Consider the following 22,836-nt stretch of genomic DNA (forward strand, 5'->3'; position numbering starts at 1 on the left):
GGTTAGAGTGCAGAATGACTCATACATGCTTCACAAGGCTGAAATACTCAAAACACACAAGACTCAAGCTATCTCCCAGCACTAAACAATTTACTAATATATAACAGCACCAGTTCTTATCCTAGATTTCATATACAATAATATGACTTGTTAAGCAAAATAAAAAAATACATTTGACTTGTTCATAGATTGAGCAAATAGAATAAATACTTGTGTCAAAGAAGAAAAAAATAATTACCAAGAAACAGTTATAAAAACTCTGTCTGAGGTATCCAAAATATAATGGATGGTGTCCCTACACCTGCAGTATGGCAGGCTTTGTACTGTGTAGCACTTTTAGGTTGCTTTATATAAACACAGCAATTATGAAGTCATACAAGGTAAGAAGAAAAACAGTATAACCCGTGAGGATTGCAGGACATGGAACCATGTCTAATCTTCTCTGCTGCAAAGCAGGATTCTCAGAGTTTGCAACTGTCAATGTACTATGTTTTGCCAAATTTCATTATGTGCCTTAGATTCACCTGCAGCAATAATCACTGTAGATTCCTTTCCATGTCTCATCTTCTGTCTGATGATTCCTTTGCAGACAAGACTGAAGACTGCTAGCATTTGTGAAAGCTGTGAGAGGCTGTAGGCTCTCAAATAGACTACATGGTAATTCTCACATTTCTGCCTTCTTTACTGTGGAGGTAGGCAGCTGTAAAAGTGCATACGGGCTCCAGACCCAAAGGCCTTTCTCTGCATACCCATCTGGACTTCAAATGACTAAACCTGCCTACTCAGCTCTAGTGGACATCTTTAATTGAACCCTCAGCCCACTCTCACGTACCAACCTAATCATTTTCAAATATGGTTGTTATGATAACTATGGAATAATACATCTACATTAATAGGCAAGCCCCTGTGATTTATTTTTGCAGCTTATTCCCAGGTAAATTCACAGATGTTGGCAGGAATGACAAGAACCATATTTAATGTTATGGGATTCTGGATTTTTTCAGCAGGTAGTAGACAGTCTTTATGTTACTTCTAGGCACTAACCATTGTGCCATTAACCACTGTACCAATGCTGCTGATAGAAAAACTGGCACATTTAGAAATCAGTAAACATCTCTGTAACTGGATCCTGGACTTCCTGATTGACAGACCATGGAGCATTCAGGTAGGAACACATCAAAGTGCATCACGATTAACACTAGGGTTCCACGGGGATGTGTTCTCAGCCCATCGTTATTCACCATCCTGACCCATGACCCCACGACTGCTACGCTAAGCACAAGTCCAACCATATCATCAAGTTTGCTGATGACACCACAGTCATGGGGTTCATCACAAAAGATGAGGAAAGGATGTACAGAGAGGAGGTGGCATCTCTGATCATTTGGTACGAGGGAAGAACCTTGACCTGAATATAAGCAATACCAAAGAGATTATCATCAACTTCAGGAAAAGGAGAATAAACCACCCAGTGCCCAGGATCAGTGGTGAGAGTGTGGAGAGGGTTAAGAGTACGAAATTCCTGGGTGTACACATATCAGAGGATCTCTCGTGGTCGGTAAACACCAACCAACTAGTCAAGAAAGCGCACCGATGCCTCCATTTTTTAAGTTGGCTGAAAAAGCTAAGCTTTCACCTCATATTCTCACCTGCAACTTCACAGAGTGGTTTGGAAGCTGCAAAGTTACAGAAAGGAAGGTGCTACAAAGAGTGGTGAGGGTTGCAAAGAAGATAACAGGTTCCAGTCTGTCATCGATACGTCTTTATTCTGCAAGAAGCATCTGAAAGGCCCCCAAAATAATACAGGACAACATGCATCCTGCGCATCAACTGTTTAAGCATCCGACATCGGACAGGAGATATTGCACCATCTACAAGATTCAATAACAGTTTCTACCCTACAGTGATTAGACTTCTGAACTTGGGCACTAGTCCCAGGGGTCTGGACATATGATAAATCAATGTTTTTATTTATTTGTGCAATATATACTTACATATATTCCTAGTAAGTGCGATATTTATTTATTATATCCATAGTCAGTTTTATTTAACTCACTCAACTGCAATATTAGACAAATAACCTAGATTTTTCAATCTGTAGTGTGTTTTGTATTACTTTAAATTGGGTAGTTAATTTAACACAGGGAGGCTATTCTTTTCATTTATGAGTGTGGGTGAATGTGTCTACTCTTTCTTGCATGTATTGGGAGTAGTATCATATTTGTTAGTTATGTTTATTCCTCTGCGTGCATGTGTTGTTTCACTTTCCTTTGTAATCTCAAGAATTGAGCTGATGTACGAAATTTCATTTAGGCTACATTTGTTAGTTCTAAATGACAAGGTTTACTTTTATTTGACTTTGACATATTTACATATGGGACTTAAGCCTCTCCCCAGGTACCTGGGGTGAACAGGTGTCTATGCTCCTTTAGTTTATCAGAAGTGAATATATTTTCAACTGACCCATTGAAACTGGTATCAAACATCATGTCAGAGTAACCATTTCATTTTTTAAAGAGGGCACCTACTGCCTACAGAGAAATACAACAGCTTCTAGATGATTAATACAATTTGCACACCTTTTTCCTGATCTGATGAGCACTGCCGAATGATTACACATTGAGATGTAGAAGAAAGTCTATCCAGAGTGAAGAGAGATGAATTTTAGCCTTATGCATACAATGTCCTCTCTATAGCTTTTCCTCGTCACTATTTCAAATGCTGCTTGGAAGTCCCAAAAAATATTAGCTTCAAAAATAATATCAAACAAGGCCCTGTTAAGGACAGCATGGTGGCATACTGGTTAATACTGCTACCTTAGTGCTAAGGTCTAGGATTTGGTTCTGCCGTCTGTCTGTATGTCTTCCCTGAATGCATTTGAGCTTCTGTCCATCTTCAGAAGACAAATCTCTTAAACTGATTGGCTATTCAAAAACTATTACAATATATGAATGGAGGAGCTTTATATTTGTGTGTCCCTGTAAAATGATTTCAGTCTAGAGATATTTACTTGGTTAATGAAACAAACAACATTTTGAATGAGATAATGCCTTCTAACAGTGCCTTATACCACAGGCATTCTTGAATTCAGGGTACTCTATCCAGTTATATTTTTTTTTTCTAAAAGGAATCAATATGGTTGTATTTCATCTTATTTTTGAGAACCTTAGTTGCTGCTTTTTAGGTCTGACATTTAAGCACCTCAGAACTATTGCTTCATCTTTGTACTTTTGTGCCTTAAAATGTTCTGTTAGTCTTGTTATTGTAAAACTTACATATTCTATCTTATTTTTTATTTACACATTTATTAATTTAATATTTTCTTGACTGGGTTAGTCCCACTACACCAATGACTTACTTCCTGGGAAGATCTAAAGTGTTGTTCTTACTTACTAGGGGGAATTTGGTCTCGGTGTTATAAATATTATATAATGACAAAAAAACAATTTGGGAATGTCAGACTCTGTTATTTTTTGGCATTGTTGAACATGTGAGGAAAATTTTTAAACAGGCAGGTTGTTGGGAAGTATATGGAAAAACATGATTATATCCAGAAAATTATTAAGGGTAAGAGTATGTAATTAATTTTTATCAAAAGAAAATAATTCAATGTAACATTAAGTCTGAGACTTTGAAAAACAAAGGAAAGACTGGTATGAAATAACAATGAAAAGATTTGTTTTTGAGTAGATGTCTCTAAATGTTTGAATGATCAAACAAGAAAATGTATTATGAAAAAAATAGTTTTGTGGAGTTAGGCAAACCTCCAATAAAGAGGAATATTAAATATAATAGCATGGATGAAAGTTCATGTAAAGGGGCAAGGCATGACGCAGAAATGACAACCATTCATGCCTTTATCGAATGTGAATTAAAATATTGATGGGAAAAAAAAGGACAAAGTAATTATAGGGCAGACTGAAAAAAACGTAAAGTAAGATGCAACATCGTATGGTAAATTTATGAATGTAATGGAGTTATAAAAGGTACAATTTTTATGAATGCATTATGTTTTTATGGAAGTAAAGATGTCAAGAATTATTGTAGAATAAGAAATTGGTGCTGAATGAGGTAACCAAAAAATTTAAAATATTGACTGTAGAAAAAGGGTGTCATTAGAAGTGAATATATTATCAGGCTTGTAAAGTGCAAATATGTTAACATAGTAAGGCAAAACATTATGTAAATCTGTATTTTTTTTAATAAAGAACTTAATCCTTTTAATAAATGCCATGAAATCCTTTATGTTTAACTGAACTTCCACCATATCAGGCAGCTGGAGCTTGGTTATGCCATCTCAGGAGTGCATTGCACCCATTTTCTTGCACTATAGCGTCAGTACTGGAAAAAAGTTAATCCCAGAGCCTTGTATGGGAATACATTCATAGCTCCAGCATTAAAGAGGAGTATACCCGCTGAGCCACCAAATGGCAGATGATATACCATTACTGTTTTATTCTTTTCTTTTGCATATTCTTCATTTTCCCAAATCATCCAAAATATCCAGGGAATTGTTATGGCTAGGCTTGCATAGGCCCTAGGGCCGATAGCCTAGTACCAACCTATGAACCTATGAACCAATCATGACTGGTAAGATTGTTGTTGGATTAACTTACTTATATTAATATCAAAAGAAAGCTTTACGGTCATTTAATAACTTTTGATATATTTGATGTGACCACAACAGGTATAAACTATTCAATTAAAAATCAGTTACAGAAGGATCACTGTTAGTTAATCCCCATACTGAATATTAATCAACCATACTGAATATTAATCAGCCATATTGAATATTAATCACCCCTACTGAATATAACTGCTGCATCCTTGTTCTTAATGGTGACAATAACAGTCTGCCTCTGGCTGAGTGGCCACCAATACCCATGCAAATTATCTGTGGCTCTGCAAGGCGAGCAGGAAAAAACACTTCTAGTTTCAGTAAGAATGTAAGCATTCTAGTCTGAGTACCCCTTTCTGAGCTTGTTTACATGCATATTCAGATAACTGGAATGCTACAGACAATTTCTGTATTAATTCACTGACAAATACAGCAGGCATTTGCATATTCAAAATATGCATACATTTTGCATACAGCTATTATAGACGATGCAGAGTTTTGTTTCTATTTTTATTATTAATATATTCCATTAATGCTTCAGAATGTCTTTGCTTCTAAGGAGGTTTATCCATCTTAATCCAGAACTTGGAAGATTACAATTTTTTTTGCTCTGCTAAATGTAGTTCTCAAGACTTTGCCATTTGAGGTGGCAATTATACTAACAACAGGAATGTTTACACTTTTAGAGTGACGTAACACTGCCTTATGCTCTGTAATAGCATAACGTCCTTCAAGGCATTAGATAATTCGGCATCCAATGAAAAATTTAAAATAAATAAATAAATAAAATCATGAATTGATCCCTTATAATGGTTTGTGAGAGATAATTTCTAAAAACATGACTTGACTTAGCCTTAAACTCTAAGTGGCATCAGTTACCAGGCAAAAGTAGTTCAGGTGACAGGAGTTTGTCATAGAAAATTCACCATCTATTTGGCTCATGGAGAGCACATGCAGAAATTCATTTTTCAAAATGTAGAAACAGTTTCAGGTGCAATTTATTTACAGAGCACAGTTGCTGTCCTTTCTTGGTGACCCCATTCTGAAGGATGACGATTTTTTAATAACTCCTGTACATCACTATGATTTGGTCCAGCTACATGGCACCCAGAAGAAGTCTTTCTCTAGTTTCTCCAGGATAGTCCACAGCTGACCGCAGGCACTCTGCAAATCCTCCTTAACCAGCACTCTATCAATCAAGTGGCCATAATGATCTTCAATGTAAGCTGCGGACTGAGCCATTTCCAGCAACTCTTCATCCTGTAGAGGAAGAACCAGAATCACATGAGTTAAAACTGGACATAGACTGGTTATCAGTATTCTATGCAGCGAGCATAAGATATGAAGTAGAAATACATACGCCAAAAATAAAGTTCACTGTTCCAAAATTAAGTGCAACTTTGTTAATTTTGTTTTATAAACTGCAATAACCAATATGTAGAAACATTTTTATCACAAATGGTGGCCATAAGAGCACTGAAATGTGTACTGATATTAAAAATCACAAAGTTAAGACTCTATCACAGAGGGTAAAGTTATGAGCTTCATCCTGTAGGGGTCTATATCATGCAGTCGAAGTGTCAAAACTTCGACTATGTAAACATCGAACCCAAAAGTTTGATAACTTAAAACTCCGAAGACTCAGAACAGTGATTTTTTTCCCAGGGAAAAAAATCGCTGTTCTGGTACAAAATGCGGAAACTCACGAACACTACATACTGTTTCTAATGTCGGGGGCTTCATCCCCCCACACCCCCAACGTGGGGGGCTGTGCCCCCATACCCCCCTACTTAAATATACCAACTCCCAGATCACACCACAGTGGAGGAAATGGCAAAACTGTGGAAACTGCCCACCAAATTCTTTCCCTGGGAAAGAATTTGATGTTCTGCGGCTTCGTTATTTTTAGACTTTGAACTTCCCAGTTCGAAGTTTCGGCATTCGGACATTTGAGCGTTTGGACATATGATATAGACCCTCCTGTAGTACTATGTTTGTTTCCCTCACTCTCCATCTCACCAGACATTGTACTTGGGGAACCCCTGGATTGTGCACAGAGATATGTAGTTAACAAATGAATTAAAAATAATAAACTAATATAAGAATACGTTGTATGCCACAAGACCTGTTTGCCATAGATTACTGCTATAAAAATTGAAATATGTTTATGTTTTTCATCTGGCTTTAGTGAACCACTAAGGGGGCACATGACTTGAGATTCTTTGCTTCTTGTGATTACTATAGTGTGTTCCTGGGATATGATTACTGGGAAAGGGTACCCCTATTTTAGGGCACATGAGGCTCTACAGAGGCTGGGCTAAACTAATGTGACACAAAAGAATCAGGTTAGGTCCATCAGGTTGCCATTAGAAGTGAATCTCTTTATCCTGTTGAAGCAAAACATTTAACTGTTTGTACCCAAGACAAACACATGTAATCACACCAACATGTCTACATGCATACTACTACTACACAAGTATAGCAAAAGGCATCACCCGGGTCTCCCACAGGTGTAATTGCCCAGAATGTTTGACCTCTGCCCAACGGTGATCTGTCAGCATTTCCCACATTCCTTCAGATGCTCAAGCCTTCTGTCCTAGACTGCATCTCTGATGACCTGAAGCTGTTACCAAATCTCACCAGCATCGCAGGTAACAGCTGCTCCTGTACCACTTTACTGATGTGTGCTAACCCTAAGCCTAACTGTACCCTAACCCTTACCTTATACTTTATGTTACTAACCCCCCTTTCTCTAACAGTATCACTAAACAAGACAGTGACAGACAGAGAGGCATGTGTATGCATAAATACACACACACACACACACACACACACACACACACACACACACACACACACACACACACACACACACACTTCGCACATAGCACTACCAAAGCATGACAAAGAATCTATCTCCTTCCCTATTACTCTTAACCTTAACCTACAAATATACACAAGTACATACTAACCATTTTCAGATTTTCACACCAGCATTCTTCAGCACTATATAATCCTCAATTTAACATTATTTTATTGATACACAGTATCCTTTCAAATGTGCAGTTGCTTGACAAAGTGTAGTGTTATTTTCCCTGTCTTGAAAGAGAGAGACCCCTGGATCCACCTGTATAAACTTATGTAGTTCTATAAATCTAACAAGACAGCATGTGCATGCATGAGTTTGTGTGTAGATGTGTGTGTGTGTGTGTGTGTGTGTGTGTGTGTGTGTGTGTGTGTGTGTGTGTGTGTGTGTGTGTGTGTGCACATATGGGAAAGACAGGGTGGGCAATTTCCTAGGTTATGAGAGAACCTTTATTATAACACTGACTGAAAGGTATGATAAGGACAAAGACATTTACTTAAATAAAAGTGAAGACAGCAAATTCAAGGTAGAAGTTTAACAAAGCAATACAGAGAAAAAAAAAAGTACTGACAAAAATCCACAAGGAGAGAAGTGATTTTTTAACACGAAGTACAAATGTCAAAATAGTTGTAGAACATATGGCAAACTACTGTTACTGGTGTTAATAGCAGATGTAATCATGCAAGATTTATTGCTGTAAACTCATATACTCTTGTCTTACTGCATCACAATGGCCTCACTGGATGTAGACATTATTTCAAGCACATTAACTAACAATACTCACTAATATAATGTTGTCACACTGTTTTTCATGACCTAAAATCAAATATTTTCATGTTTCTGGCAGTGTCCTAGATTCAGTAAAGCTTACACAGAGCTAATCTCTGTGTAAGTATAGTGTCATGGCTCGAACATGGAGTTCAGATCCTTTGCGATCCAGGAAACAGTGGTGGGGGCATGCACGAACCTCCCAGCAGTATTCCGGCATGGATGCGATGGAATAATGCAAATCACCTCCTTTGCTGGTGAAAACCATGCAAACGAGGTGAATTTGAGATCCAGCAAGCAGACAGGCATCCGTGTAGGAGCATTGCCTGCAGCAGAAATGTATGCGGTTAGTAACAGCATAGATGACTGCAAAAATAAAAACAAGGCCATGACAACTTACATTAAAGCATGTATTACATTCATTAGGCATGCCAATGGCCAAAACTATGGCCACTGGCATGCCAAAGTAGTGCAAACTTGTTAAAATCAAAACTGTTGTTATTACTAGATATAGGCTGTTTAAGCAGAGAGCAGAGGCGCTTAAATATGCATTCCTGCAAAAGTTTTTAAAAAATCTTAAAAAGGCAACATAAATGTTAAAATCAATGTTTACATTATACTAGCCAGCATGCAGACTCATAACAATGGGAGGTATAGGTAATAGGTATATGCAAATTAGCTAAGTTTATTGAATAGCAAAATGGGCCACCGTGTCTGCAGGTACCTAACCGTGTAGGGGCTATAATGCAGTGGTGTAGGCAGAAGAGGCAGCTGACATGAAAAGGGGGTGTGTCATGCTTGATGTAAACATATTGGAGCTTACAAACCCTTCAGTGTCTATGGACACTGAAAAGAGGATCTGTGAATGGAATGGAATGCAGGGCGTGTGTGACAGGAACTGTAACACACCTCCTGCATTGTGAAAGTGCCTACGGCACTTTACATTAAAATAGTGTCCTCGGACACATAAGTCTGAACCTCTTAGAGCAAAAAGTCCGGACAAACGCAGTACTAAAAGTGGGGCAAAAGGCCAGAAATAGGGATAGTTTTAAATATTGCTCTTACAAACTTAGAAAGTTGATAGAATTACAGGTTTTGATATATATATTTAAAATAGTTGTATTTTTTCCCCACTGTATTTGTATCATGAAAGAGCTATACAGAAATGTATAGCTGGAATCTTTACTGCTGACTTAGCTTAGTGGTTAGAGTTCTGGCTTTGCATACAGTAGTTCATGGTTCAAATAGCAAGACAGGCATTCAGCTTTTACATTGAAAAACATTGTTAAATATTTTTTTTTTATTTAATGACATAATTGATATTTGTTAACCAAGGTAGTGTAGCTGGTCCAAATTTCCAATGTCCATGGATATATGATGTGAATTCACCCATGTAAACACAAGTGTCCCATACAGTACAGTCACACCCCAAGGCAATGTAATCAAAGCACATAGGGGGACGTCATGTAATGTAAAACATCTACACTTAATAATATGTCAATAATGAGTAATTAATGTCCAATTTGTACATTTATTTAAATGAAAACAGAGCAATGCTTAACAGTGCTTAGCCTTGCCGAACTGGTTTGAGGATTGCTTAGAAGTTTAATTCTAAGCAGCATTCAGCCCAGCTAAGTGGATCTGTGCACCACTAAGCACTGCTCAGCATTTCTGAAACCAGATAAGCACAGCTAAACAAGGGGGTGTGTCTTTGACTGTTTAGCTATGCTTACCTGGTTTCAGAAATGCTGAGCGTGTTTGTGTCCAGGGGAGGGCTCTTTCTACTCAGCAATGTTGTGACTAGCTGCAACAGTTTTAAAGGCTTAAAACTGGAGGAAATGGGAAAAAAAGGAAATAGCAGACAAAAGGCAATCAACTATAAATTATTAATAAGGCCTCTGCCACTCACAGTGGCCCATTCAAACCCCACAATAATGTAGCTGGTAGGTGGAATGTATCATAGTCAGCCATTCATACAGGCTGCATTTGCAGCACACCAGTATAAAGTATGTAAACACCCTTCTATCTGATTTTCCCACATACTCTGCACTATTGGAGTACACATTTGGGAATATTAACTGACAAAATGATAGGGACTGTGGCTGCTTTGCTACATCTCTACGTGCCACAGACTAAGGGTGGTGATGATGATGATAATGCTGACAACTGGCCCAGACTGAGGAGGAGAAAAGTGTTCAGACCCAGGGTAACCTTTCAGAGGCTACATGCACTGGATATAGAGCACTGCAGGGTGGACGAGGACATACTTCAGCAACTCACCGAGCTATGCTGCCCTCACCTCAGACCCAGAGCCAACAGAGGGGAACCCAACCCAGTGGAAACAAAGATATATGTAGCCTTAAGAATAATAGCTACATGTACTTTCCAAAGACCAACTAGGGACATCATGGGGTCTCACAGGCATCTGCATCCAGGGTACTCCACCAGTTCCTGGATCTCATGTAACATATGCCAGTGAGCACATTTATTTCCCCGGTACCCCTGAGGAGAGGACCAGCAATATGCATTTCTTCCACTGTACAGCAAACTACCCAGAGGTACTGGGTGCCATGGACTGCACCCATGTCCACATCAAAGCATCAGCCGTTGAAGACGGTAGCGTCTGCGTTAACCGCAAGGGCTATCACTCCATCAACTGCCAGGTCGTGTGGAATGCCCAGAGCATTATCATCAATGTGTGTGCTGACAGCCCTGGCAGTTATCACGACTCCCACATCTGGCACACCTCACAGTTGTACCAGGAATTTGCCAGGGAGGACATCCCGTGGGCATCTTGTGGGGGATGCTGGCTACGCACTGGAACAGTGGATGATGACACCAATCAGAAATGCATGCACACAAACACACAAGCACACACACACACACACACACACACACACACACACACACGCACACACTCACTGAAGAATGGCATAATGAGGCACACGCACAAACTAGAAACATTGTAGAGCATGTGTTTGGGATGCTCAAGTCATGGTTCCGCTGCCCTGACATATCAGGTGGAGCCCTACAGTATTCTCCAACCACATGTGCACACATGTTCATAGTATGTGCCATGCTACACAATATGATCCTGCGGAAACAACTCCAGCAGGAACCCCACAGGTAAGGGACACACGGCCCCCCACCAGTGCCAAGATCACCACAGGCACAGGGGGACTTGGTGGAGGAACCCCCTCAGCCTCCCCTGTAGGTAGATGTAGGCATGCCCAGTACGCCCTGGACTTAGCAAAGAGGCAATGCATAGCACATACACTGACACCCTAGGGACACAGGGACTGACACCTCTCTCTGACTTCCACACACAGTAAAACAGATCCCATACACATCACACTACCTAGACCTTACCATGTATAGGCTGTGTACTGTGTGCATCCAACAGAGTCAGCCCTAAAGCACTGTCCTCACAACTGCTGCTGCCACAAGGTAAGTCACCCATATTAACAATAAATGAATGGTGTAGTACACTGTGGTAGCATATGTATGGTATTGCTGCATGTATGCATGGGAATCGAGCGGGTTAGTGGGATATCAGCAGACAATGGACAGCTATGTGGGACAACAGGCACACACTGCCAGGTTCTGCCCTCCACACAATATGCAGTAGGCCCTGTGCCAGCAAAATCCCCTGCACTATGTGAGGGACATGCAAACAGCGGGGTCATAGAACAAATGCATGCATGCCAGTGTTGGAGTCCCATGCATAGGTCTAAACCTCCAACAGCAGAAAAGCTGTACAAAGCCATAAAGAAATGTGTGGCAAAGGCTCTAAAACAGGCACATGCCATAAAGATTGCTCTTACAAGCATCAAAAGTTGATGCAATAACAGCTGTTGCAGTAGCATGACTTCTCTGTAGTGCGGGCAAGAAGTCTGAAACCCAAATGGCTGTCATAACGTTCTAACTTCAGTCTTAAATGATTTCACTAATATCTGCCACACAACCACGTTTAATGAAAAATGGAACCAAAATATGAGCCAACATCTGGACAGTCAGTGAAGATATGTACAGTTGAGCGGTATGACCCCCCGCTCAACACACCAGTGTTCACAGAGAACTGTAAGGTAATAGAAGCAGACCTCACATTCCCAGGCCTGTCACAATCAACTTGATACCTTGTCCCAGTTCTACAATATGCAGGGGTCAATGTGCTCTGTATGTTTGTGGTTAATAGTGTCAGGAAGTACACAGCACCTACTGGTGGCTGTTGTGACCTACTGGTCTAACCATTGGACTGTGGTTGTCAGGGTCCATGGTTCCAGACTGCTCGTGGCAACAAATCTGCAGGTCAGCTACACCTACAGTGAGAGTTATACAGACTGTCCAGAAGAAATATATATTACTGCAGGAAAACTGGATGGTGGAGGGACAGGAGGCCACACATATGGATAGTACACAGCTCTGACTAAAGTACATGGTGCCTAGTACAACAGTAGGGGGACAGGTCAGTGTACTGCTAGGATATAAAGGCTGCCACATTACTTTGTCAGTACTGACAAGTCAGTGGGCACCATCCATACTCCTGGAATTACAGGGATTCATAGAATGCCCACACCTATGCCTCCTATATCTGTTCTGCTTGTCATAACTTTGCATTTGCCTGACAAACTATCTGGAAACAAAATTGGTTGATGTGAAAACATCAATGACAGACAGCTGAGATGCAGACCTGATATCCATAAGAAAAGGAAAGCTAATACAAAACCTTCTACCAACTGTCTACGTTAGCATCAGTAATATTAAGACCCTTGTCCTCATGTCTGGGCCTGTGTGCAACTGTCATCTATGTGCCTGTCCAGATGTGTGTCTGTAAGAGTTTGACAGCTATGGCCAACATGTAGACTTATAGTAACAGTGCAACACAAACCTTTTGAGGACCACAGCAGATGTACAGGAAACAGTGATGGGCAACCTGCTAAACACATAAAGTCAGAGGTGTGAAGTCCATAACCCTGTGCATGATGTTACAACCTCTACTCCAGTCACACCATAACTATAAATACATAACAGCGGCAAGTGAGGACAAAGCCTGTGACTGCAGTACACAAGGACCAAGAGACACATAAAGGGGGGAGGGGAACCAATGGCCACACAAAAGTAGAGCATGCACACTAGAGCAATTCATGCAGTACCACAGGTTCCCTACACTGCATGGAGTCAGTAAATAAATGTCTGTCAGCGGTTCCTCACATTAATCTATACTAATCTGCCACTGACATACCAGGAAATCACAGTGCTATGTAGAATATACCACACATATTATCAAAACCTTTGCTCAGTCCAGTGCACTCTGTACCCACCCCAGGATATGACTCACTTAATAAGGATAGCACACAGCCAGGAGATCCCTCAGCCACTATATCACTGAGTTTATGGACTGTTTACACAGGTTCTCAGTCAATCAGCTGTAGCACACAAAAGTCTGGACCAGAGTACAGGTAGCTCTGGACTGGAGTCCCACTGTTACTATTGAAGATCATACTGGGCAAGCTCCTACACTTAGACAATTTCACCCCATGTCTGAACACATATCCCACTCTAGAACTGTGTTGTCCATATAGGCCATTGGATAGTCCAGTAGCTGAACACTTTATTAATGGGCATGGGGGTTCTGATGATAATTTCTTTTTTAGTGTGTTGGTACACCTTTCTTGCTAGGGGTGAGGATTTTTTAGCTAGTTTGTTAAAATGGAAAGCAGGTTAATTCTAAATTATAATACTTTAAAACCTAAAGGTATGAATCTGGATGTGAATTTAAATGTATAAGTCGTAATACTGTATATATGATGTTTTATAACTTATTGCAGCTGGAAAAATATTTTGCCCTTTTTAAGGGTATGTTTGTTTAAGCGGGTTCTTGTAGTAGATTATTGGCTGATGAGATGATTGTTTAATTGGAGCAGTTTAACATAAAATGGGAATGGCTGATGGCTTATGTTATTCATTGAAGGCTGTTTGCCAAGGTACCAGAAGCACCATTAAAAGGTGGAGTTTGTTTCCAGTGACTGGCTCCTGAGTGTATTTTTTGGATATTTTGTGTTGCTGTGTGTTTGAATTTGTGGCACATATAAGATATATCTGCATCTGTAGAGTGTCATATACATACACATATATATATAGGCAACATACACATATATATAAAACATAGACAGAGAGAGAGAGACAGAGAGAGAGAGAGAGAGAGAGAGACACCCAGAAAGCCATAGAGTGATGTACTGGTGGAGACATTTGCACAACAATTGTAAGGAGTGGCATGTGCAAGTACTTTGGTGAGCTCCATTGTGTAATAGTACTGATGTATGGGTTGTAATCGCACATCACAGACCTTGTGTGTGTTTCCATATCATTTACACATACATCTGTATACACACACCAAACAGGCCTATGTCTGTGTAATGATCACCCATTTAAAGGCCCTGATACCAGTGTCCTCCAAAATAGTGGCCTATTTGTCAGCAGCTACTGATGTTATCCACCCCAACAGCAGTGGCAGACACTCTTCAAATGCATAAGGCTTGTGGCACATGAGATAAATGTATAGCACTATAGTACATACAACTAGATAGGTAGGGGTTCTAATCTTGGTACTGGCAACTGAGTGTGTGTTTTTAGGTTATACCATTTTGAGGCCTGTTCTACCCAGTAAACTCCCCCCATTGGCCCACTTTACAAGGGATGCTGATGTCATTCACCTTAGAAGCACCTTTGGACACTCTTCAACTATCTAAGCTATGTGGTGCATGTGATAAGTGTGAAGCACTATAGTGCACACAACTACATAGGTAGGGGTTCTAATCTTGGTATCAGCAACTGTGTATCTGTTTGTAGGTTATACCATTTTGAGGCCTGTTCCACCCAGCAAACCCCCCCCCATTGCCCTAATTTACAAGGGCTGCTGATATCATTCACATTAGAAGCACCTTTGGACACTCTTTAGTCATCTAAGTTTCGTGGTACTTGTAATAAGTGCATAGCACTTTAGTACATACAACTAGATAGACAGGAGTTCTAATCTCATTGCTGACAGTTGTGTGTTTGTAGATTATACCATTTTGAGGCCTGTTCCACCCAGTAAACACCCCCATTGCCCTACTTTACAAGGGCTGCTGATGTCATTCACCTCAGAAGTACCTTTGGACACTCTTCAGCCATGTAAGCTTCGTGGTGCTTGATTTGAATCCCAATACTGGCAACTGTAATACTATATATATATATATATATATATATATATATATATATATATATGTGTGTGTGTGTGTGTGTGTGTGTGTGTCAGTGATGCATAATCCATGCTGAGGTTGGTTATACTGTTTTGAGGCCTGCTGATCCCCATGGCATTATGTCACAGAGCCTGTTGATGTCATCCACCTTAGATGCACCATTTTAAAAACTGTAGCCCGTACCACTCCACTGTACAATTTATTGCAGAATGACCAGATGTTTGCCACACATATGTGGTCCATGTCTCATACAAAAGGGGTTTTCTGTCAAATCATTGTCAAACAGAGGGTTGACATCAGAAATACTGACAGACATATGCGTTTCATATGTCATACCCTACTGAAAGGTCATGCTGATGCAAAACCTGTTACCCTATCAGTTGTCTAGGTACAGTGGATATAAAAAGTGTACACACCCCTGTTAAAATGCCAGGTTTTTGTGATATAAGAAAATGAAACCACAATAAATAATTTCAAATTTTTCCCACCTATAATGTGACCTGTAACCTGTACAATTCAATTGAAAGCAAACAAATCTGTTAGGGGAAACAATATAAAAAATAAAAAATGTACAATATGCTGGCTGCATAAATGTGCATACCCTTAAACTAATACTTTCTTGAAACACCTTTTGATTTAATTACCAATGGGTAATTAAATCAAAAGGTGTTTCAACAAAGTATTAGTTTAAGGGTGTGCACATTTATGCAACCAGCTTATTGTACATTTTTTATTTTTTATATTGTTTCCCCTAACAGATTTGTTTGTTTTTCAACTGAAATGTACAGGTTACAGGTCACATTACAGCATTCAGTCTTCTTGGGTAGGGTGGCCACTGTGGTGCAGCGGTTAGCATTGTCGCCTCACAGCAAGAGGTTCTCTGGTTCGATCCTCGGTTGGGGTGCCTTCTGTGCGGAGTCTGCATGTCATCCCTGTGGTTGTGTGGGTTTCCTCTGGGTACTCCGGTTTCCTCCCACATCCCAAAGACATGCTGTAGGTGGATTGGACACTCTAAATTTGCCCTAGGTGTGAGTGTGTGTGTGTGCCTTCTGTGGAAGGTTGGGTGTGGGCTGGCAGCTTGACACCATAAAACTCCACTGCCAGTCATGAGTGGACAGTTGTTCCGCTGTGGCGACCCCTAACCGGGAAAAGCCGAAAGAAGAAGATTGTCTTCTTGGGTACACACCTGCCATCAATTATGGAGACTCTGATTAACCACAAATAAAGTTCAGCTGCCCTAGCAGGATTTTTCTGACATTTACTCAGTTGCCTGCTACAGCAAAAGCCATGGTTTGCAGAGAGCTTACAAAACATCAAAGGGATCTCATTGCTGAAAGGTATCAATCAAGAGAAGGGTGCAAAAAAATTTCCACAGCATTGGATATACCATGGAACACAGTGAAGACAGTCATCAAAACATGGAGAAAATATGGGACAATAGTGATGTTGCAAAGAACTGGATGTTCCTCCAAAATTGATGAAAAGACAAGGCAAAAACTGGTCAGAGAGGCTGCCAAGAGACCTACAGCAACATTGAAGGAGCTGCAGGAATTTCTGGCAATTACTGGTTGTGCACTAACTGTGACAACAATCTCCCATATTCTCCATATGTCTGGGCTATGGGGTAGGGTTGCAAGACGGAAGCCTCTTCTTACCCAGAAAAACATCCAGGCCTAGCTAAAATTTGCAAAACGATACATTACGTCTCCCAAAAGCATGTGGGAAAATGTGTTATGTTCTGATGAGACCAAGGTTGAACTTTTTGGCCACAATTCCAAAAGATACGCAAAAACAACACTTTGCATCACCAAAAGAACACCATCCACATGGTGAAGCATGGTGGTGGAAGTATCATGCTCTGGGGTTGCTTTTCTTCAGCTGGAACTGGGGCTTTAGTCAAAGTGGAGGGAATTATGATCAGTTCCAAATACCAGTCACTTTTGGCCCAAAACCTTCAGTCATCTGCTAGGAAGCTGAAGATGAAGAGGAATTTCACCTTTCAACATGACAATAACCCCAATCATATGTCCAAATCAACAAAACAATGGCTTCACCAGAAGAAAATTTAAATTTGGAATGGCCCAGCCAGAGCCCATACCTAAATCCAATAGAAAATCTGTGGGGTGACCTAAAGAGGCTGTGCACAAGAGATGCCCTCGCAATCTGACAGATTTTGAGCGCTTTTGCAAGGAAGAGTGGGCAAATATTGCCAAGTCAGGATGTGCCATGCTGATAGACTACAACCCAAGAAGACTGCTGTAATTAAATCAAAAGGTACTTCAACAAAATATTAGTTTAAGTGTGTGCACACTTATGCAACCAGCTTATTGTACGTTTTTTATGTTTTATATTTTTCCCCTAACAGATTTGTTTGTTTTTTAATTGAACTGTACAGGTCACATTAAAGGTGGGAAAAGTTTTGAAATGATTTATTGTGGTCTCATTTTTTATATCACAAAACCTGGCATTTTAACAGGGGTGTGTACACTTTTTATATCCATTGTATGTAAGAGAAATATGTGAAAGTGTCCCTATATTTTGTGAGTGTATCCCACAATTAATGAAGGCTTTGTCCAGGTTAATTGGTGTATGACATTGTGAAGTATGTCGACAGCAGATATTCACCATGGCACATGGGATAAGTATGTAGCACTATAGCACAGACAACTAGATAGGTAGGGATTATAATCTGAATACTGCCAACTGTGTGAGTATGTGTTTATGTATGCATATCCTCTGTAGCAGCGTGGCTGTTATGCCTGTGTGTGTGTGTGTGTGTGTGTGTGTGTGTGTGTGTGTGTGTGTGTGTGTGTGTGTGATGGTTATACTATTTAGTGTGCCTGTTCCACCCTGTTAAGTCTCCCATTGGCAACCTATTCAGGGCCTACAGATGCCATCCACATTAGAAACGAAGTTGCACATTTTATAAATCAATACCACTGTTGCACATGCAATGCCTATGTCAGTATGTAGTGTAGGTAACTAGATAGGTAGGTCTTCTAAACACAAAAGTGCCCACTCTGTGTACATGTGTATTTCAATGCATGTCCACATGCAGCATTATGTGTCTGGATGAGATGGTTATAACATTATTAGGGCCTGTCAAACCCCCAGTGGCAATCCTTACACCACCTGCATATGTCAACTACCTGGATAGTAGTGGCAGACACACCTACATTATATAGGCTCTGTGCCGCTTTTGTTATGTATATAGCAACAACATAGGTAAAACTAGTCAGGTAGGGGTTGTATTCCCAACAATGGTAGTACATGGTTGATGTGTGTGTATGTATATATATCCTCTTATAGTGGTGTGACTGTGTTAGGTTCACCAGCATACCTCTCAAAACATCACAGAAGGACACCTGGATAAAGCCATACAGAAGAGTTGGACAAAGGCCAAATATTAGGCTCAATCTTAACATACTGCTGTGACACACATAACAAGTAGACAGCATAGCAGGTTGTGCACTGGCATGCATCTCCTGAAGGTTATGTGTTCTGACCTGACAATATACATCATTCTTTAACACTACTCTGTCATGTTTTGCCACATATGTGCCACAAAACCACAATGTCATTGGGAATGGAACAAACGTATGTGGCATACATCAGGACATTTTGCAAAATTATGTAGAGGTATGGCCATCATGTGTTCCACCTTGCAGGTTGCAGTCCATGTTTGGCCAGGTGTCACCTGTGACAATGACACAAACAATACAGAGGTCCCCAGAGTGTAGGGCAACAAACATACCCTTAACATTGTCTACTAGTTGTATAAAGCAGTTATTTCACATCAGAAGCACCTGAATGTTATGACAAATAGCATAAGCAAAGGTAATGTGACTCCAAGAAGCTGTCATATTAGCAAACCACGGGAAGACCTGTGAGTTGCACTTCCCTTGGGTATGGTATATCCTGGCAACTGTCACTGTGTTGCAAGATGTGTAACTCAGTCCACAGTTGATAAGATGGTGAACCCAATCTGTGTTGCATATGTGTGTGCAATATGTAGACCTGTGGAGATCCTGTGATTAGCTGCTGCATCCAATGACTCACACGTATGTAGACATGAATGCTAACTGCCACCACTCACATATGTAGGTACTGTCCAAGGCTGTGTTCACTGTACTTAGTGTGCTGTCTGTCACAGACACACAAACTGCCTTTAATACACTGCTATGGGGTCATACAGTGGGTATGGAATGGTGCCAACGTCCTGGACTCAAGCTGAATGCAGACAACAGTATCATCACACCATATATCATGGACATGGCCACACTATGACTCATATCAATGGCTACACCATTAACACATAGAAAGTGTTGACAGATCTGGGTACTCAGGAGGATAACACTGTCACATTCAGGCAACAAGTAGTGGCAGTGGTCAGAAAAGGGTTGCACATGCTTTACCACATCGCTAAAGGGACTGCATCCAGGCAAAAGGTGAATGTTACCTCTGTTAAGTCCTCGGTCATTGCTATAATACATTATCAGCATGGCCGTTTTGGAATGTACCTATTCAGACAGCAGCAGCAAGTGGAAAGGCTAGGTTAACACCCACAAATGTTATCCATGGCCTTCAACACCTGTTTCATGCAGATATCCCAGATTCAGTACCCCCCACTCTGTATCTCACAGGTTTACCACATGTGGGCTGTGGCATGCCTAGATGGCAATGTTGTGCTCAGCCCTTCAACATCTGCCCGATATATGTCAGCATAACTCTGTAACCATTACCAGCACAACAGGCCAGAATCACATATGAGGCAGCAAAATTATATGCCGAAGAAACATGTTTGTCTACCACAGGCTTTCCTTTTTCAGGAAAGCACACCCCATTCATGTCAAACACAATACCCTGCAAACCGTCCTCACCTGCCTCAAGATTGAGGCAGGTGACACACTTCACCATATTGCATATGCACCACCGTCTCTCATCAACACGTACTGTCATGAGTCTGCCACAGTACCTGTAGGTGTTCCTGGCATGACATGTACAGTCCTGGACTATATGCCGTGAGGCAGGAGTGAGCACACTGATTAGGTGTCCCAGGTGGGTATGTCCCTAGCCTTAAACAGCATTCTACTGTCACCCAGACAGATGGCACAATACAGTCATGAAACGGTTGGCCTTAATGTGTGCCCCTTTCATTGTGTGATATTCCTGGTGTACCAGTACCTGTGATTGTGGGATGATATGATAAACAGACCATGATGCTCTGCAAGTGATGGCCTCCATCTATCTTCACAGGTCTTCATGGGTCTGGCACTGGTTGCTGGCAGCCCCATAGTGACCCCATTAGTAACTGTGGTGAGGTAATCAATACCAACATATAACTGTCAGTGCGGCACACATTGAAGGCCATGCTGCTAAATGGTAGAGGTGTATACATGACTCAGACTTCATTGCAAGCATTCTTAACCCTGGGAACTGCAGACATCTCTGCAGTCACACACACCATGGTTCACAGCTGCAGAGAGCACCCCAGCCTTACCTGGTCAAGCATCCTAACATACATTCAGAACATAAAGGGAAAGCTGGTAATGGCCTAATTATGCTGTTCTGCAAGGCCATGGCACATTTTATATTGGAATCCATTAACCATGACATTGGCGATCTGCACACACTCCATCACAGTTAGGCATTGTCCAGGAAGGGGTCACGTATGTTAGACTCGGTTGACCTGTATGACACAGTCACTATATGCATGTTCAGGGGGGGTAACACTATAAACCGCCTACCTTGACCTGGACAAACCCTGTGACGGCATAACCCACCTACCCATTATAGATATAACACTTCCATGTATACATCACACCACGTTACCATAGGGGTATCACAGTGGTGCCCAGACACAACCCACTTATATCACATAGGAGAATCCTCCCCAAACGGTTTGCCCATATCTAGCGGAGTAAACTGTTGTTCTGTGTACTGCCCTTTGTTATGTGTGATGTGCACCCCTGAGGTGCAGGGAACACCCATAACCCCATGTACAACCATGTCTGCAGATGACTGCATGCTGTGTGCCGTCACCAGATTCTCTAATGATGTGGACATCTGCCTAGGAGGGTCTCACACAGATAGATGACTGTTAACAGACACATGGACTCAGGCCGCATACCACAACATCCATTGTCAATCCCTTTGAGGAGAGTGACGTCCACACATATTATCACATTACTAAATACATCCTTGGCACGCAATTGGTCATGATGGATCGGTGGAAACAGGTGTTTGGCACCAAGACCTATCACTACAAGGTTGCATCTGTTGTAAGGTAATGCTGCTACATGGCCCAAGCCATACATAATGGTATGCCATTAGTGGACATGGGGTGTAAAGATCCCTGTATTCCTCCCCAATAAAGCCCAGTTTGTCTATGATTTCCTGTTCATCAATCACATCACATAACAGATGCTGCAGATGGGGACATCCATGAGTTTCCCCACCAGGCAATACCAGGGTCTCAAACATCTACCATAGAATGATAGCCTATAAGGCCAACAGTCTATCTGGTGTCATACATAATCCGCAGGGGTGAGCTCAGTGTGGCATGCAAGGCAATCACAAAAACCACAATGATGGGAATACTGCACAGGTGCAACTCATGCCTTAGTGTGTTAACACACACATATGCCATCAACCCAGCGTGTGACAGCAACTGTGCTCGTTGGCAGCTCGGATGTGTGAACCACATACTCACCCTGCTGTGGAACGGTCACACTGTCCATATCAGGCAGGTTAGCTGTTAACACCATTGCAGGCAGAACCTGCATTGATGGATGGTTAACTCCACATACACGCTTGGGATAGCACCTGTGTCCCTGTTGGACTGGGGTAGCAGGTACTGGCATGCATGCACATGAGTTAACAGCCAGCCTAGGCATATGGGTGCTCAGGGCCCATATGCCATGTAACCTCATATGATGCCAGGGATACCAGTTATGGCCTGGTGCTGTGACAGAATGTGTTGGCATGTGTCCAAAACTATCACTGTCATCGGCTCTTTGTGTTCCCTATGGGCAACATTACAGTAGCATGTCATCTGGACTACTTCCAACAAATAGGTGAGCACTATTACAGGTGCATGAGGACATACCAGCAACATCTGTGCTACACAATAACAGAGGCCACTGCATATCTGGTGTGGGGTGTTCTCCTGGTAGGTGTCCGACATATGATGTACCCATATGTCTGCTGAATGTGTACATGTGCCTGATAGATGTAGACCCCCTGCCATACAAATGTGGACCTCTACACAGCAGCTGGACAATACGTGATGGTTGTCCCCAGTGTTAGGTTAATGTTTGTGTGACATGCCACACCCCCACAAC

General features: G+C 41.3%; 1 protein-coding gene across 2 annotated transcripts in view; it reads right to left on the bottom strand.

The window, feature by feature from the left end:
* Positions 1–2,046: 2,046 nt before the first annotated feature.
* MPP3 (MAGUK p55 scaffold protein 3) overlaps positions 2,047–22,836 on the bottom strand; it is a 1,051,423-nt gene continuing 1,030,633 nt past the window's right edge. For both annotated transcript variants that reach the window (XM_044055336.1, XM_044055335.1), the window contains one exon: positions 2,047–5,878. In XM_044055336.1, coding sequence (XP_043911271.1) covers positions 5,699–5,878 — 180 coding nt within the window. In that variant the 3' untranslated portion in view covers positions 2,047–5,698. The remainder of the gene's footprint in view (positions 5,879–22,836) is intronic.

Source organism: Protopterus annectens, chromosome 13.part0 (genome assembly GCF_019279795.1).
Source record: "Protopterus annectens isolate FY-2018-M chromosome 13.part0, PAN1.0, whole genome shotgun sequence".
NCBI lineage: Eukaryota > Metazoa > Chordata > Ceratodontiformes > Protopteridae > Protopterus > Protopterus annectens.